The sequence below is a fragment of the Scyliorhinus torazame genome, chromosome 17, assembly GCF_047496885.1.
Source record: "Scyliorhinus torazame isolate Kashiwa2021f chromosome 17, sScyTor2.1, whole genome shotgun sequence".
NCBI lineage: Eukaryota > Metazoa > Chordata > Chondrichthyes > Carcharhiniformes > Scyliorhinidae > Scyliorhinus > Scyliorhinus torazame.
Window position 1 is genome coordinate 12,419,038 of NC_092723.1, and position 17,693 is coordinate 12,436,730.

The 17,693-nt window shown below is 39.9% G+C and overlaps 1 protein-coding gene across 1 annotated transcript in view; it reads left to right on the forward strand.

Annotated features, from left to right (window-relative positions):
* The window catches only part of LOC140393718 (guanine nucleotide-binding protein G(i) subunit alpha-3-like), a 55,211-nt gene extending 43,159 nt beyond the window's left edge, over positions 1–12,052 (forward strand). Inside the window, exons 6-9 of the mRNA XM_072480037.1 lie at positions 1,351–1,480; positions 6,879–7,032; positions 7,501–7,713; positions 7,911–12,052. Coding sequence (XP_072336138.1) covers positions 1,351–1,480; positions 6,879–7,032; positions 7,501–7,691 — 475 coding nt within the window. The 3' untranslated portion in view covers positions 7,692–7,713; positions 7,911–12,052. The remainder of the gene's footprint in view (positions 1–1,350; positions 1,481–6,878; positions 7,033–7,500; positions 7,714–7,910) is intronic.
* The last annotated feature ends 5,641 nt before the right edge of the window (positions 12,053–17,693 follow it).

Here is a 17,693-nt window from a genome sequence, read left to right on the forward strand (position 1 = left end):
AGTGGCCACCTTCTGCAATACTCCTATGTGGATTATAGTTACTGACTCGTTCCAAAAGAACATGGAATATCGCATCTGAAATGTGTCAGGAACCTCTTTAAACAGAGATTTGAAACTGAGATAGAAAAACTGAACATTAATCTCATGTGCTTGCGGAGACAATGGAGCCTCATTGTCACATCCCAGCAGATATCCAAAATCCGCCACCTGTTGATTTATATCAGAATGTGGAAATGGTCTTGAGTTGAAAGAAAGAACATGAACTTTGGGCAGAAGACTTCAGGAATACACTGGGAAATGGGATAAAAAGCTAGCTGCAGAACTGATCTGGGTATGCTGGTGTGTCAGTGTGTCTGTGACACAGAAACAGGAAGAGACAGCGACCAAGTCACCCCTGCAATGACAAGCCAGCAAATACTCTGTTGCTGGAGGTGAGGCTCAGTAGAAGCCACTATTGAAAGGAAATAGGACAGTTTTCAACTGCCCTGCAGAAATCAGCATCTCCAAACTAACTAAAATTAACAAAGTCCACTCTACCAGAATCGCCCAACTTAATGGCCGCTTAATACCATATGTATTCACGGACAAACCAAAGACTGATACCATTTTTTTTTAACCTTTGTCTGGATTTTTAACTTCTCATTTAGTGTGTGTATGTGTGTTGCGTTTTATTATTTGCTCATGTTTCGGTAACTAATAAACTTTTTCTTTGACTCCAGGAAGCCTGATTAAATTGGCTCCTTATAAAGAGGTAACAATTTGACTGGGAGAAGATATCCATGGGGGAAGGAATCCCTTTTAAATTAATCTTGTTGCAACCAACCATGCGGGAGGGAAGCCATCCAATTCCTCACCTGGGAGCATAACAAAATTGGGGTTCAGTTCAGGGAGTTAACTTGGGGAACTTGGTCCGGAGACTGAAGGTGTTAATACTGATGCCTGGATGGGTTTCTGAGAAATATGTGGGATGTGCCTTTGTTACGTCTGTGATTTATTATGCTATGTAGCACAATAAATCTTCCTTTTAGTTGTATATTTAAGAGCTTTCCTTTTAAACTCAATTTATTCAACTTTGTGTACCAAAAAACAGTCTATGTATTATATATGCCAAGCATACTTTAATGCTATACTCTTATACGTGCACATTATATGCAGCTCCAGCATTAAATGAGTTACAGTAGAATAGATATATATGTTTTTTAATAAGATTATTCATTCTAAAATCTACTATGTCAAAGCGTATCGCGCAATACACCTAATTTATTGTGCTGTTTTCAGAAGACTGGGAATGGTTGGTAATTTTAATTTAATTGCTATTAAAAGTGTTAATGCTAATTCTGTCCATTTTAGGATGTTTGATGTAGGAGGACAGCGATCAGAACGGAAGAAATGGATTCATTGCTTTGAAGGTGTAACTGCAATAATATTCTGTGTGGCATTAAGTGATTATGATCTAGTGCTTGCTGAAGATGAAGAAATGGTGCGTACATTTTGTGTTTTAGTTCTATGTTTGTCCGACAACAAAGAAGTAGGCCACGATTGTGCCCTTATACGGTTTCATTAACTGCTGCAATTGTGTACATACTAAAGTTTAGTTATTGTAATTTCATAATTAGCTTTGAGTGGTCTGTCATGTTTCAAGATGAATGAAATTGATAACAAATATAAAGAATTTTAGTATTTAGATCCATATTCTGTCAAAAAAAGTTAATTTTATCAAGTTATTTTTAATGGGAACAAAACTAGTCTAGAACAGCTACCAGCTAAATTCTGAACATAAAAATGGGACGATGTGTAAAAAAAGTAATAGGGCGCGATTTAGCGGAACAGAAATGGAGTCGATTTGGGTGCATTTAATGGCATATGTTGTATTTGTAAAATCTCAGATACTTCGACCAGTATTTTAATTGAAAGTTTTACCCAGGTGTATTTATTAGCGAGGAGAACAAAGGACAACATAAGTACATAGAACATACAGTGCAGAAGGAGGCCATTCGGCCCATCGAGTCTGCACTGACCCACTTAAGCCCTCACTTCCACCCTATCCCCGTAACCCAATAATCCCTCCTAACCTTTTTTGGTCACTAAGGCAATTTATTATGGCCAATCCAACTAACCTGCACATCTTTGGACTGTGGGAGGAAACCGGAGCACCCGGAGGCAACCCACGCAGACACTGGGAGAACGTGCAGACTCTGCACAGACAGTGACCCAGCGGGGAATCGACCCTGGGACCCTGGCACTGTGAAGCCACAGTGCTATCCACTTGTGCTACTGTGTTGCCCAGTATAAAATCAAATCAATTTTATTTAACAACAACAATATTAACTCTCAAATTAACCCAAAGCATATACTAAAGATTCCCAAAATGTATTATACTACTTGTAATGGTGGCTTTTGACTGAGCCGCATTGCCGATTCTCTGAGAGTCTCCGGTCCATCGTTGCGAACGTGGGTCTTGCTGGTAGCTTCTTTCCTTCTCTGGCCAGTCTTCGGATGGTCAAGGTCACCTTCCACTTTGAATCTTCGCTGGGGTGTGTCTTGGGTATCGACGTTTACATCCCCCGCACCTTTCCAGAAACTTCTCTGGCAAAGAGGCCTCAGGAGGGGGTCCCAACACCCAATGGATGAGATGATGACTGCTTGACAGGACACTGGGGCCCACCCCCACGTGTCTATCTCTGGTGGTGTTGTTTGCACGTAACCTGTTGCCTAATAAGGTAACGGCAGGAATTCTGGACGCCCAAAAGTCTAGCTAGGTCTGAGAAACCCAAAACAAATCTGTGCATATCAATCAAATCGATAATCTCCTGGTGCGCGATTGACCGGACAGTTCCAGGCATGACCTGGCAGTTTCTTTGTGAGCCTGCCTGAGGTTTGACTGGAACATTTTTCCCTGGAGTGTAGGAGGCTTAGAGGTGATCTTATAGAGGTCTTTAAAATAAAATAACAGGCATAGATCAGGTAAATAGTCAACATCTTTTCCCGAAGGTAGGGGAGTCTAAAACTAGAGGGCATAGGTTTAAGGTGAGGGGAGACAGATACAAAAGGGTGTTGCTAATTGTTTCTCTCTTTATTTGGCTCTGAATATGGCGGTCAATATGGTCGCCTTCCTTAATTCTAATTACGTTTGCTCTAGAGTCGCCAGGTATCTTTCGATACCGCCACAAGGTTCAAACCGAATACTGATCAAAGACTCGATACACCAGTTAGTTAGTTCAAAGTCAAATGCTTACTTATTTACACACACAGTTAAATATACTCATGCACAAATACTACAGACTAAACTATCACTACTGCTAAAGCCTATACTTAGCTTTGGGCGCCCACTCAGTCAGAGGAACAATAGCCGTTGTTTGGTTCTGAGGCTGCTGGGGTCGAAGTGGTGAAGGGGAACAGCTAAGGTCGTCTGTCTGGTAGCGTGCATTGACCTTGGACTTACTTGTTCTGGTGCAGCTGTTGGGCAGGTCTCTCCTCGGTGAGAGCCGGAGCCAAGAGAACGACTCTCTTGGGGGCTCCTTCTTATACCCAAAGGGGCTTCGCGCTCTTTTGGGCGGGCCTTGAACTTGGCCCCAATCAATTGGGCCGTTTCTCGATCATTCCTATCGATTTCATCCAATAAAGGGGTGGGTGCTCTGATGGCTGGGCGTGTCCTAGGTGGCCGTTGGCCCGGTTTGTTCCGGTCTCCTCTGGCGCCGGGGTGTCTGCCTTAGTATCGGTTACTCAAATGTTACTCTTTTGTTCCCGGAGATGGGCCATTAGTATGCTAATGGGCCTACAGTTTTGGTCTTGTCTGGGAGCTGCAACTCCAATAAACAGACAAACCCTGAACCTGCTTGTTTTCTCAGTATTGTCCATTTTCCCTGCAATCTTTGCAAAGTGTCCATTTTGTAATCAGGAAGTGGCCATCTCGGATGGCTACAAGGGTCCAGAGGGGCAATTTTTTCACACAGAGGGTGATGTGTTTGGAACTAGCTGCCAGAGGACGTAGTAGAGGCAGGTACACGTTTGTCTTTTATGACAAGTTAGGACAAGCATTTGGACAGTTATATGGGAAAGATGGGTAGAGAGGGATTATGGGTCAACATGCGGGCAATTGGGACTTGCATCGTGGTAAAAACTGGGCGGCATGGACAAGTTGGGCTGACGGGCCTGTTTTCATGCTGTAAACCTCTATGACTGCAGCTGATTTAAAGTGCCCTATTCTTTAATTTAAGACATCCAATTTAATCGCGCCTAAAACTAGGCCGTGCCAGGTTACCACCAGTGTTTCTTGGCGCTTCTATTTAACGGCACTGCAATGTGGCACTTTTTTGTCCTCAGCGGGGATCGCCCCACTGAGGGCGCACTTGCATCACTTCCTGCATTGACGAGTTCAGCGCGCCAGTGCAGGAGGATGGGTTGCCGGTCGGGGCGCCATCTTTAAATACCGTCCCAACCTTTTGACCCCCCTCAGTCACCCCACCACGGCCGGGATGGCACTGCAAGGTGGCACTGCTGAGGTTCCGGGCTGGCAGTGCCCTGGTGCCTGGAGAAGTGCCAGGGTATCTCTGCCCAGAGCCTGACCACCTGGGGTCTACAATGGTCTGGGAGAGACACTCACACAGCCCCCTCCCCCAGTGCCATTTCGCCTGGTCCTCTTTTGTGTGGCTAAACAGTGCCCTGGCGAGGCTGCTAGTCCCTAGGCCCTGGGTTAATACACTGCAAACGTATTTAAATGAGCCTAATGGCTCACTTAAATATGCAAATGCAAGATTCAGATCGCGATGTCTCGTGAGATTCCGTTGAATTTCAAGCGTCGCGAATCTCATGCGATTCAAGGGCCTTGTCACCAGGTCGGGCGTGACGAGGCCATTCAACCATGCCTGTAATGTTCAGATCAACAGTGTACTGTTGCAATGAATTAAAAAACCTTTTTTTGGAGATTCTGGGGAAACTAGATTTAAAGTAGCATTTCATGCTATTCAGCAGGTGAGGAAAGAAAACCTATTTAATATTTTGAAAAGCATAGAAAGATTCAACCAACAGTAGTTTAATAAGGTGACTTGCAGGAACATAACCAAAAATATTACAAGCAAGAGAGAGATAAAACAATGGTAACCGAAGAATCCCGAAAATGTTTTAGAACACAGTACAAGGAGAAAGGTGAGTAAACTGTATATTAAAGGATCAAGTGTGTAGAATATAGGTCAAAATTCTTTATCCATATATCTGAAAATCGCACACATGTGAAAACTAAACTTTTTTGAATGGTTTGTATGTTAAAGCAATATAATATTATTGGTGTAATAAATGTTAACAGGTAAGAAGTGGGGTGTGTGAGAGTTGGCAAATGGAGAAGCAACCCAGTATTTTCAGACCATAGCTAGCTGAGTTTTGGGCTATTGTAATGCAAGTAGGCTGTGGCCTACCATGGTAAATCTGGAAATATCTGAATACTGCAACGTATTGGTCCCAAGGGATTTGGATAAAGGATACTCCACCTGAATTATAATCAACATTTGGTAGGACTACTACAATTTTCGCATGGGGGGGGGGGATTACAACAAGTGCAAACATAGTTAATAGGACTGGTGGAGTTTAACTCATGTTAGTGATCCAAACCACAAAATATGATTTTATTTTCCAAAATTGACACTACTATTTCAGTCCTGATGTTTTTGTTGAAAGTGTTCACACGTCTTCATACTCCAGAAAAGCAATAGTTTTGCTCGACAGAGAATATTTTTTTAAATTTAGAGTACCCGATTCTTTGTTTCCAATTCAGGGGCAATTTAGCCTGGCCAATCACCAACGCTGCACATGGTGAGACCCATGCAGACATGGGGAGAATGTGCAAACTCCACACGGACAGGGGGCTGGGATCGAACCCTTGGTGCCATGAGGCAGCAGTGGTACCCACTGCGCCACCATGCTGCCCATGTTCTGTGGAGAATATTTGAAGAAAATACAGTTCTGCACTTGCAGAGCTTGTTTCTTAATGCAAAGACTAAATTAAGTTTAAATTACAGAGAATTATGTATTCAAATTGGTTTGAATTTGTAAGGGTATTTCATATATGTGAAATGTGTAAAATGAGGCTGATGTGAATGTTTGGAACCTCACTTAAATTATCAGATTGATTAGTCAGTAGTAAGAGCTGGACTTGCAATAATCACCGTGACCAGATCTTGACTATATGTCCATAAATTATTTAAAAGAAGGAAACAGCACTCTTTTACGAGATTGTTTATATAGTCCATTTTCAGGCTTATAAAGGCAGATCTCACTGCCATGATGACATTTTGTTGGCTCAATAATTGAAATTAAACACCAAACTAGTGTAAAGCATCAGTTTGCAGAATAATCAGTGCTGCTAGTTCAGAGAATTTGCATGGTTATTTCTTTACGGCCCATCGTCCACAACCTGAGAAATTTAATAAAGAGTCAGAAGTCCACAATAAAATAAACCTAAAAGTTTATTTTATAAATCTGGAGTGCCCAATTCCTCCTCTTCCAATTAAGGGGCAGTTTAGCGTGGTCAATTCACCTACCGTGAACATCCTTTTGGGTTGTGGGGATGAGACCCTCAGACATGGGGAGAATGTGCAGACTCCACACGGACAGTGACCCAGGTCCTCGGTGCCATGAGACAGCAAAGCTAACCACTGTGCCACCACGTTGCCCTAAACCTACTAAAAGTTGAGAAGTGTTCTGGTAAAAACAAATGTGCAGGAATACTTGTCCTAGCTTTCCAGTTGACTTTAAGTACTAACATTGTCTTGTAATCATTAAGTGCATTTTTCTCCGCTGCATTAATGCTTAAGATGAGGATGAAACTGATAAAAAATCTGAGCAGTTTCTTTTGAAGTACAAGCAATAGAATTTTGTTTCCACAGAACCGAATGCATGAGAGCATGAAACTTTTTGACAGCATCTGCAACAACAAATGGTTTACAGACACATCCATTATCCTGTTCCTGAATAAAAAGGATCTATTTGAAGAGAAGATTAAGAGAAGTCCTTTGACAATTTGTTACCCAGAGTATGCAGGTAATGTATTGTTACACATCTTAGAATCTCTAACAGCTGTCAGTCGGATAGATTAAACTGTTTTAATCAAAATTAGATTCAGTGATCTCCATTGTTACTCCCCTTTAGTATCAAATGGCTGTGAATACAATATAATTGCATAAATTGTAGCAATGTATCCCACCCAAACTTTGTAGAATAGTAATAAGTTACAAGCTTGATAACCCCCTTGGCGGTGATATATAAACAAAGCTACATTTAACATGCTACACCTGCAGGAATTTTTGAATTCTGAAATGCTTTGTATGCAGTAATACCATTTATCATATATTTTGTACACCTACTTACCACTTTGTCAAATCAGTTTCAAAACTAAGTTCCATTGAACATATCTACAAACGTTATCATTGGTCCGAAATAATACAGATTCTGTTTGCAGTATTGTTTTTTCCCCTTCTCGTCTAATACAAACCACTCATTTTTGACCAGGGTCCAACACATACGAGGAAGCCGCAGCATATATTCAGTGTCACTTTGAAGATCTGAACAGGCGAAAAGAAACCAAGGAGATCTACACTCATTTCACATGTGCCACAGATACCAAGAATGTGCAGTTTGTGTTTGATGCAGTGACAGATGTCATCATCAAAAATAACTTGAAAGAATGTGGATTATACTGAGACTTGTTGAAAGTGCATCCAGGTGAGGAAATCTCAACTATGGTTTGCTACTGGCACACAAAATATGTTTGCAGTGCATTTTTGGGGATGTGGCCAAGCGACGAAAGGAGCTGAAAGTTACTGGGCATTTAAACAAACTTTCATGAACAAATCAGACTGTAACATTACTATGCCCTGCTGAATGAAAACGTATTTTACTCTAAAATTCCTTTTTTTTAGGTGTTTCTTTTGTTAATAAAAAGGAGCCTATCTGCGAGTGGACCATTCAATTGCCTGGTTATGCTGTCTGCCAACGGGAACAGGTTAGAAGAGGAAGGACTGCTGTCATGAGGGATGCTGCATGCAAGATATTCAATTATTAAATATGTATTATGAACACTTTAAAATTGCATTTTAGTTTGAAATGAGTAAGTAATGTACTTATACTGATTCGGCATTGTGCTTAAGAACGTTTTGTTCATTCTTTTGTTTCTGATTATTTTTTTTGCCCTGCCGTATGTTAATATGCAATTGTATTGATTGACCAAAAGATGGTGAAATCTATGACCATTAGGTTACTTTTTTTTAAAGTAGGCATTTCATCAAGTATTCTTGATCTACATTTGTTGCCAAACGTAGCTAAACTTTGTAACACCGTGAATTGTTGGAACTTGTTTTGTCATAACTGGTCATCAGTCTTTTTACTAGTTCTAAATGGCATTTGGGCCAGAATGAAATTCAACAATTGTATTAAGTTGTGTTTCTTGTTAACATGCCCTCTGACATTGATAATGGTAGTTCTGATTAGCCCAACCAAAGGAATACCTAACTACAGTACAAACCTCTGTAGGCCAACACCAATGCAAATTATTTCAAATTTATTTGCCCATATTAAGAATGCAGTATTAAGATCCACAGAATATAGTGACTTATGAATGTCTGGTTTAGTATTATTCTATAGCTGTGGTTAAAATTATGCACTGCCATTGGACTTTCAAGTGCCATCTATTGTTCAAGGTTTGCCAAATATAAAAACATTGCATGGCTTAAAATCCAGCCAGTTAAAATTAAGCCAAACTTTTCTAATGAAATAGCAATATGATGCTGTATCATACCTACTTTTATTTCAGATTTGGTGCCTGTTCTTTTTTAAATGTAGGGACTTTCATCTGGAACTTAATTTAAAAAATAGAAACAGCCATGATCTAAATGAGTTTGAACACCATGGTTATAATCTGTGAAGTAGTATGGTACAACTGCCACTTGATTATTTTTATTATAAATACAGCACTGCCATAAAGACCGGAGAATCAAATCAAATCCTGAAAAGCCTTAAACCAAGTTTATATGCATATTATATATAATATATTTATATATTATGTATATGTATAAAAAAATTAATTCTGTAGGAGCTTCCTATTTTGCTCCATGAAAAGGCTATTTATTCCAAGCATTTAACCAGCCTTCTACCATAGTTTGTAATAACTTGCACTATCATTGGCTCACTTGCCTTAAAATTGTTAAACACTGCTACATCTATGGTTCCATTTGACTATGATTTGCAATTAGACATCTTTGGACTATCTTTTTAGAAATCCTCCACCCATCCCACTCCTCCCTACTGCTCCAAAAAAAAAGCAGTTGTCACAGACAAATTATGTTGAAATTTAAAGTCCGCAAGTCACTGTTTGGTTTTCTTTTAGAATGGTTCTGAAATCTCAACAAGTAGATCCAATAGAGGGCGGTACGGTGGCGCAGTGGTTTGCACTGATGCCTCACGGCACTGAGGACCCGGGTTTGATCCCGCCCCCGGGTTACTGTCCATGTGGGGTTTGCACATTGTACCCCTGTCTGCATGGGCCTCACCCCCACACCCCAAAAAGATGTGCAGGGTAGGTGGATTGACCACGCTAAATTGCCCCCTAATTGGAAAAAAAGAATTGGGTACTCAAAAACAAACAGTAGACCCAAGCCGTCAGAAAAGCGAATCCCATTTTCTGATATTCATTGAAATCTTTGAGTATTACTCTGTTTAATCAATAATTGGAATATTTGTCACAGATTTTTAAAATTGAATTGCTAGTGTTATTGCTTGCTTTTATGCCTAGAAAACTCACTTCCAGCAAAAAGGTGAAAAATTCAAATTAATGCCAAACTACATTCTGCATACCAGGTTGTTGAGTGTGCGTGACTGAGTCAGTGGTTATTTTCTATTAATATTTTTAAGTGACTGAATTAAAACAAAGTTGGAGCCTAGCTATGATGAGGCCCAGCTTTGGATCACATTGTGATTGCATTTCCAATGGCCATAGCGCACATTAATGTTTGTATTGGGCACACACGTTCTATCCTGCTAGATCCTTAAGAATTTTCCATGTGCTTGCCCTTCTGAATAAACAGTTTGTGTTGTTTCAGTTCCTATTACTCCTATATTGGGATGTTTCTGTAAAGTATGGGGAGGCATTCCTTCTATGGTCTGCCACTCTGATGGGATAGGCCACCGAAGGTTGGACTAATTTTCTCTATACAGAAATTATGATACCAAATGTGAAACCACAAGTTATTACTTCAAAGGGAGTTGACGCGTATTTGGACTCAGATTTTGAGTCAGCTGGACGATGGGATTGAAATAGACCAGGTGCTAAACAATAGCTTCCAGTGCCTAATTTCAATGATCCATGCATCTCAGCAGCAGTACTTTTGGCAGGAGTTGATCTGCGGCTCATAGAGCATTGTGGGAGGAAAGGTGGGCGGGAGGGTTTTTATAAAAAAATAATCAGGGCCAAATTGATGAGCTGCATGTAGTCCAAGTTATGTTAAACAAACTCGATGACCTTCATTATTTCACTGTGTAAAGCTCAACCTTCGGTTTTCTGTAACCGTAGACTTTATCTCAATCTGAGACACCTGTGGGGGAAAATTATCCATTGTATATCAATATTCATATGTATAAATGTAGAGTATCACAATTCAGTGGGAACAGTAACCGATGCAAACTTCAAGGCTTCATTTCTATAGGTATAATGTGCATTTTAAGAATAAAGGCAGTTGCCAGCTGTACTTTTATGATTATAGGCTGTGGCTTATGAAATGTTTTACATCTCAAAAGCATTTGGTGTGGTTTGGTTTTCTTCAACTTTTTATGTTGCTGTTTTTCCTCGGGTTCCAAACAGTTTACAGCCTCACTACTCATTTGCTGATTTCATGCAACCAAAAAGATCATCTGTTATTTTACAGCAAGGAATATCTAATAGATATTTCTCATGTGAGTGATGCATGGGATCTCTGGTTTCATCTGAGCTTTGAACATGTGGGAGTTAGGAAGGATGAATTAAAGCACAGCAATGGAAGTGGGAGTCTTGACGAGAGAGTTTCTGCATTAAAGGAGAGCATGTTTGCATGTACATATGTTTGGAGGCGGCCTCTGATTCATCGTCAGGAGTCACTTGGCTGATTAAGAGTTCTTCATCTATTGGGTCTGGGGTGTTTGTTTTTCCATTACTCATCACCTTAAAACAATTCGGGAGCCTATAATAATACGTATATGCACACAGGGTTAGTCCCATATACATCTAATATCCCAAGAGGACCTGCTGAGGCTTGACACGAATAAAATACTTCTGATGCAGGTTGAGCCATGTTTTCTGTCATAGTGCACATAGAGACCTGTCACTAGATAAGTTGAGTCTTAAGAATGCGCATGGACTACAGCCAGGAGAATGTATCTCTCCAGTACTTAATAGAAATTGCTGTACATGTTTCTTGCATTGAAGAATATTAAAACATTTGTTTATAAAAGTGGCATTCAGTAAAATTCTAGTATATCAATGCCTGTTCCACTAAAAATATGGGTTTATTTTGGACCAAGTTGCTACATAGTAAGTTCCTGATCTCCAATCAGCAATTAAGAAGAATGGCAGGCAAATTAAATGGAAAGGAAGATGGTTCTTACAAGATAAGTAAGCAATAGGCAGTTTACACACAACGTTTCACAGTTACAGAAGGCTTATGGCAGAGACTTTCATCGATTAGCTGTTTACTGGGGATTTATAAGAGGGAAGAGTTTTGTTTATCTTGGTTTGCTGTATATGATCGCTCATCTGTTTACATTTGAGTTCATCTGATGTCCTTGATACCTCTGCATGTATCAACATTGACTCTTGCTAAATCGTAGTTATTTGGTTAACTTGATCTTTGACAATGAACTGTGATATTTTCTAATGGCTCTTCTAATCAACCAATGTATTGATTGTCTTTTTAAAATAACTAAATACCTATTGACTGTATTTTGTACATTTGTGCCAAACTGCTATTGTCAGTTTCATTCCATTTAGTAAACTGTAGTTGTTTTAACATATAAAACTGTATGGGTTGGACTTTGAGTCTTGTTTGTGCAGACTTCCTTTGTTACTGTTGCAGCAATTCTAAATGAGAAAAATATAAATAGCATGGAGCTTAGGATTGTCACCTGATTCTATTCTTGCTTTGACTTTCAGTTCTGCAATGAATATTTGCTAAATCTTTTCATAAAAGTGATAAAGCCACTTTGTCATGAATTGGGAACAGAAATTACCAACATTACAACTTTGAATATGTCATACTATCATAACCCAGAATCCATGTACCTCCGTTAATGTATGCAGTTGGAAATTTCAAATTGATACCTGGCCACCAGGCTTTTCAAACAGGAGTTTAGCCTTCCTTTTATGGTGCTGTTGCAATGTTAATGTTGGGTTACCATATGAACCATATTGGAGCCTTCTGATTTGGGCTCCAAATAACTTCATGCTCAAAAAAAGCAAATGAGAAAAGAAAACTCCCACATGCAGATTAAAACCTCGTAATCCAAACAAAAATCTTGTGATGAATCTAGTGATGAATCTATGCAATTATCTGCAACCAAGGCTACATCTGGAAAGGAAGGGACTCGTGTCATTGCTATGAACAACTTTGGTTGTCTTAAGAAAATCAATTTGAATGTTAATACCTTTGCGCCATCTGAAATTTAGAACCTTGGCTGTGGTTGTCCCTTTTTTAAAATTTTTAACAAGCTGACCCCTTTATTCATTTACCATTCAAATAGTACCTTGGGCAAAATACTTGCGACCTGTTTGGAAACAATCGGCTGACCCCAAAGACCACTCAATGCTAAACCTTAATGTTGTAAAAGACCAGTTCCATTTAAATTCTGGTTATTGCAAAACCAAACATTTTCAGCAAAATAACTTTTATGACAGTTAACAAAATTGAAAAAACGACTGCTGTATGGGTGCAAAGAATGATGTGCTTTTGATATATCCCACCATTTGTCAAAATGCACACGAGCTGCTGTTTGTACGTGAGAAGTGATATTTATTTGCTATGGTAGGGGATGATTGATTGTAGTTGAACACATGGACCCAGAATTACCCCAATATTACCTGTTGAGTTTATCCCAAAGCCCAACTAGTATCATCTAATGCTATAAATGCTCACTCACTTGCTCATGTTATTAGATTACCTTGTTGGTTAAAATACTTAATCATGGTTATTCACAAGCGATCTCAAGCTTAGAATAATTACTAAACTCCATAACCTTGTCAATATTTTCCTTGTTTAAATGGCTATTCATTCCAGACACTTGGCTGTTGTCTAACTATTCTAAGTACCATACTGCTGCCAGTGAATGTGAAACCATATGATGACAAAAGCTAGTGCTTCAAGGAGAGCATAGACATAGAACATACAGTGCAGAAGGAGGCCATTCGGCCCATCGAGTCTGCACCGACCCACTTAAGCCTTATCCCAATAACCCCTCCTAACCTTTTTTGGTCACTAAGGGCAATTTATCATGGCCAATCCACCTAACCTGCAAGTCTTTGAACTGTGGGAGGAAACCGGAGCACCCGGAGGAAACCCACGCAGACACGGGGAGAACGTGCAGACTCCGCACAGACAGTGACCCAGCAGGGGATCGAACCTGGGACCCTGGCGCTGTGAAGCCACAGTGCTATCCACTTGTGCTACTGTGCTGCACACAGCAGACCGAACAATCAATTTTATACCTCCTTATAAACCATTTACTTAATCCTCATCGTGGACAATATGTATTAACTGCAGTATTATTTTTGTACTTGGGCGGCTGTCTATTCACTTTTTAAAAAAGCTGAATAGAATCAATAGGGATAGAAGTGACTCATCTGATATAAGAACAAGGGATGCTGGAAAAACTCAACAGGTCTAGCAGCACTAATCTGTTAACCCATCAAAATAAACATTTTACTTATATCAATTGGGGTATTCTAACCTTTTGATCCTTTATATCATTTCATATGTCTGTTTAGTTCACATGCCTTTTTACTCTGTTATTGCAGCAAAACAAAATAAAGATGCAATTGGAATTTTAATTCCTAAAATTCTTAATGCATTTTTAATATCTGCTGTAATAAGTCACATTTATAAATTGCATTTCTTAACTTTGAAGAGATTTCTAATAAACTCAATTATGCAAATAAAGTTGTTTTGTCTGTGATAATCGGATGTTGGGTTCTGACCAGCATGCAGTTCAGCTGAACACTTGCATTCATGGCAACGTCCAGTAATGTTCTCAATTTAAATTATGTACCTGGAAAGTAGGGTGATGAGTGATGTTTTTAGAAGTATGGATAATTTCCAACAATTGAGAACCCTGCCTGTGAGTGAGAAGTGATTTTCCTGCTCGATCAAATATGTTCAAATCCATGAAAAGCAATAACTGATCAAATATAACTATACACACTATTATATAAAAACAAATATGGTTTTCGAAATGGGGAATTTCCACGGTTGTCTTGTCCAATTCATTTTTGTGGTAGAAGCCATCAACAGATTTTCCTCAAAGTCTTAGAACAATTAATTTTGCCTCATGGTGCTGCTTTTACTGATGATGTTTGAGACCAGGAAAACAATACAGTATGCATAACAAATGTCATTTCATAGATTTCATAGAATTTACAGTGCAGAAGGAGGCCATTCAGCCCATCGAGTCTGCACCGGCTCTTGGAAAGAGCACCCTACCCAAGGTCCACACCTCCACCCTATCCCCATAACCCAGTAACCCCACCCAACACGAAGGGCAATTTATCATGGCCAATCCACCTAACCTGCACATCTTTGGACTGTGGGAGGAAACCGGAGCACCCGGAGGAAACCCACGCGCACGTGGGGAGGATGTGCAGACTCCGCACAGACAGTGACCCAAGCCGGAATTGAACCCGAGACCCTGGAGCTGTTAAGCAATTGTGCTATCCACAATGCTACCGTGCTGCCGTTCTATCTCGGCATTAGTTATTTTGACACTTGCCTGGCGGACGATCGCCTGCCTTTTCCATGTCTTAGTTTGTTGATTATCTTGCTGGTGTGGACTTGGAGAAGCACATTGTGCACATCCAGCCAGGGTAATGGTACACACTTCATTGGGAAGGTAAATAAAATGATCAAACATTGTAGAAGCAAACTAGAAATACACCTGGCATGTAGCATCTTGTTAAAAGGTCATGGTATTTTTTTAATATAAATTTTGAGTACCCAATTAATTTTTTCCAATTAAGGGGCAATTTAGCGTGGCCAATCCACCTACCCTGCACACCTTTGGGTTCTGGGAGAGAAACCCATACAAACACAGGGAGAATGTGCAAAAATCCACATGGACAGTGACCCAGGGCCGGGATCGAACCTGGGACCTCGGGGCTGTGAGGCAGCAGTGCTAACCGCTAAAAAGTCAAGTTACGATAGTTTTGTATAAGTGAAGACTAAACCAGCATCAGAGGTGGGAAACATTCTTGGAGAATGTCTTTGTTAATTGAACACTGGCTTACAAGAACGCCATAAGAGAACCGATGAATGTTGTCCGCTCAAAACAAGTGTGAGGCACTCAAAAACCATGAGAACAGTGCCTCAACTACCTACCAGCCTCGTTGTCCTGTCTCCATTGCAGTAGAACTGTTTGTGCTAAGATAGGACTTATCTGCCACCTTCACACCTACACAGTTCAACGCCTGGATGATAAATGAAGATGATCTTCAATACTGAAGGACGAACGACATATGTATGAACAAGACAGACATTGGATACTCAACTGGCTAAAATTTATATGATGGAACTTTTCAAAAGCAGTAACGCTAAAGTTAAATATCTAGTTCAAAGCTAAACATTGTTGACAGCATCCCCAACTCTGATATCTGCCATCAAGTTTAAAGGAATACCATCTCCCTGCAAGTAGCATAACATTCTAACTTGGATAAATGCTGCCATTTCTCCAGTGCTGGATCAACCTGGAGTTTCCCAGCTTACACCAGCATAGAAACGGACAGCAGCAGCTCAACAATATCAATGGCATCACACGGATACCAGGGGAGGGTTAAATTTACCCATAATATACCTTTATAGATACTGACTGCCCTGTGTATTTACAGTCTTCTGTTTTGTTAAAATATTAGGATAATCTAAAACAAATGTAGACTGATAACACAAGGAACATTTTCACATATCAAATCAAATTATTTAAAGTGGTACCTGAAATATTCAAGATGGAGGGTAATTATAAAATGGAGCACAACTACTTTTACCACTGCTCATTTGACAAGTATATGATGGTAAATCAAGTGCTAGGGCAGCACGGTGGTGCAGTGGTTAGCACGGCGCCGAGGTTCCAGGTTCGATCCCGGCTCTGGGTCACTGTCGGAGTGGAGTTTGCACATTCTCCCCGTGTTTGTGTGGGTTTCGCCCCCACAACCCAAAGATGTGCAGGCTAGGTGGATTGGCCACGCTAAATTGCCCCTTAATTTGAAAAACTAATTGGGTACTCTAAAAAAAATTTAAAAATCAAGTGCTATGTTGTTTAAACCTCCTGTTCTACTCCAGTAGTTTGTACATTTTTTAATTCAATTTTATGCCACAAAATACGGAGAACATTTGTCTGTATATTCTAATCTGGAAGACTACTAGAAGCCATGCCATTTATTTTTGGGATTGACTGTCATAAAATTGTAACTGGTGCATAAACTTCACTAATTTAGATTTAGGGGTATATGAACAATGCACTTGTCCTTCACACGAGGCATTGAACCATCCGCTGTCTAAATGAACGTAAAAGATCCCATAGTGCTGTTTGAAATAGAGCAAAGATTGCCCTGATGTCCTGGGCAATGTGTATCTCACAAACCGTGTCACTGAACAAATTATCTGGACATTATCCCATTATTTCCTTTGGAGCCTTGCTGTGCAAATATTGTCAGTGAGATGACCATCCTGGATTCGTGAAAGGTGCTAAATAAATGTAAGCACTTATTTATATGATCAGGTTGGTTTTAAATTCTCATGTATTTGGTGGGTTTTTTTTATTTTGGAGAAAAATTGTTCATAACTGAATTGTTATCTTACTGTATTTGATTTTTCCTTTAGCAACTAGATGTTTAGTAATATATTTTTCTCCTGGGTGGTGCCCTTCTGGACTGTTTATTGTTTAGGTATATCTGTGTTAAATAATAGGTTGTTGCTGTGCAACCATCTGTAGGTTTCTGAGAACAGACTGTGTGCCACCACTGAATCCCTGCTGTCAGAGTGACTATATGCACTTGTAGGTTTTCACAGTGCTTAATAGTGCCTCACAGTTACTTTGAGTATGGTGTCTAGTTAGGAAACAAAGGCATTCAAGCACTGGAGTCGTTGCAGAGGGAAATAACTTATTTATGCAGCAAGTGAGAGATAACCTGGAAGTAGCTACTCCCGAGGGTGGTGGGATTGGAGATAGTCAACGATTTCTGAAGGAAATTGAATGGGTATTTGTGTGAAATAAACTTGCAGAGCAACATATAGAGTGGGGGAATGGAACGGACTGGACAGTTCAACAGATAACCAACATGGACTTGATGGGCTGAGTGACTCCATTCTCTGTTGTGATAACTATGCCTATTAAGATTAAAAATTATAATGATGAAGTCGATTGAAAGTGAACACTTTTACAAAATGTTCCTATCTACCTGATACAGACTGAAGCCCGAATGT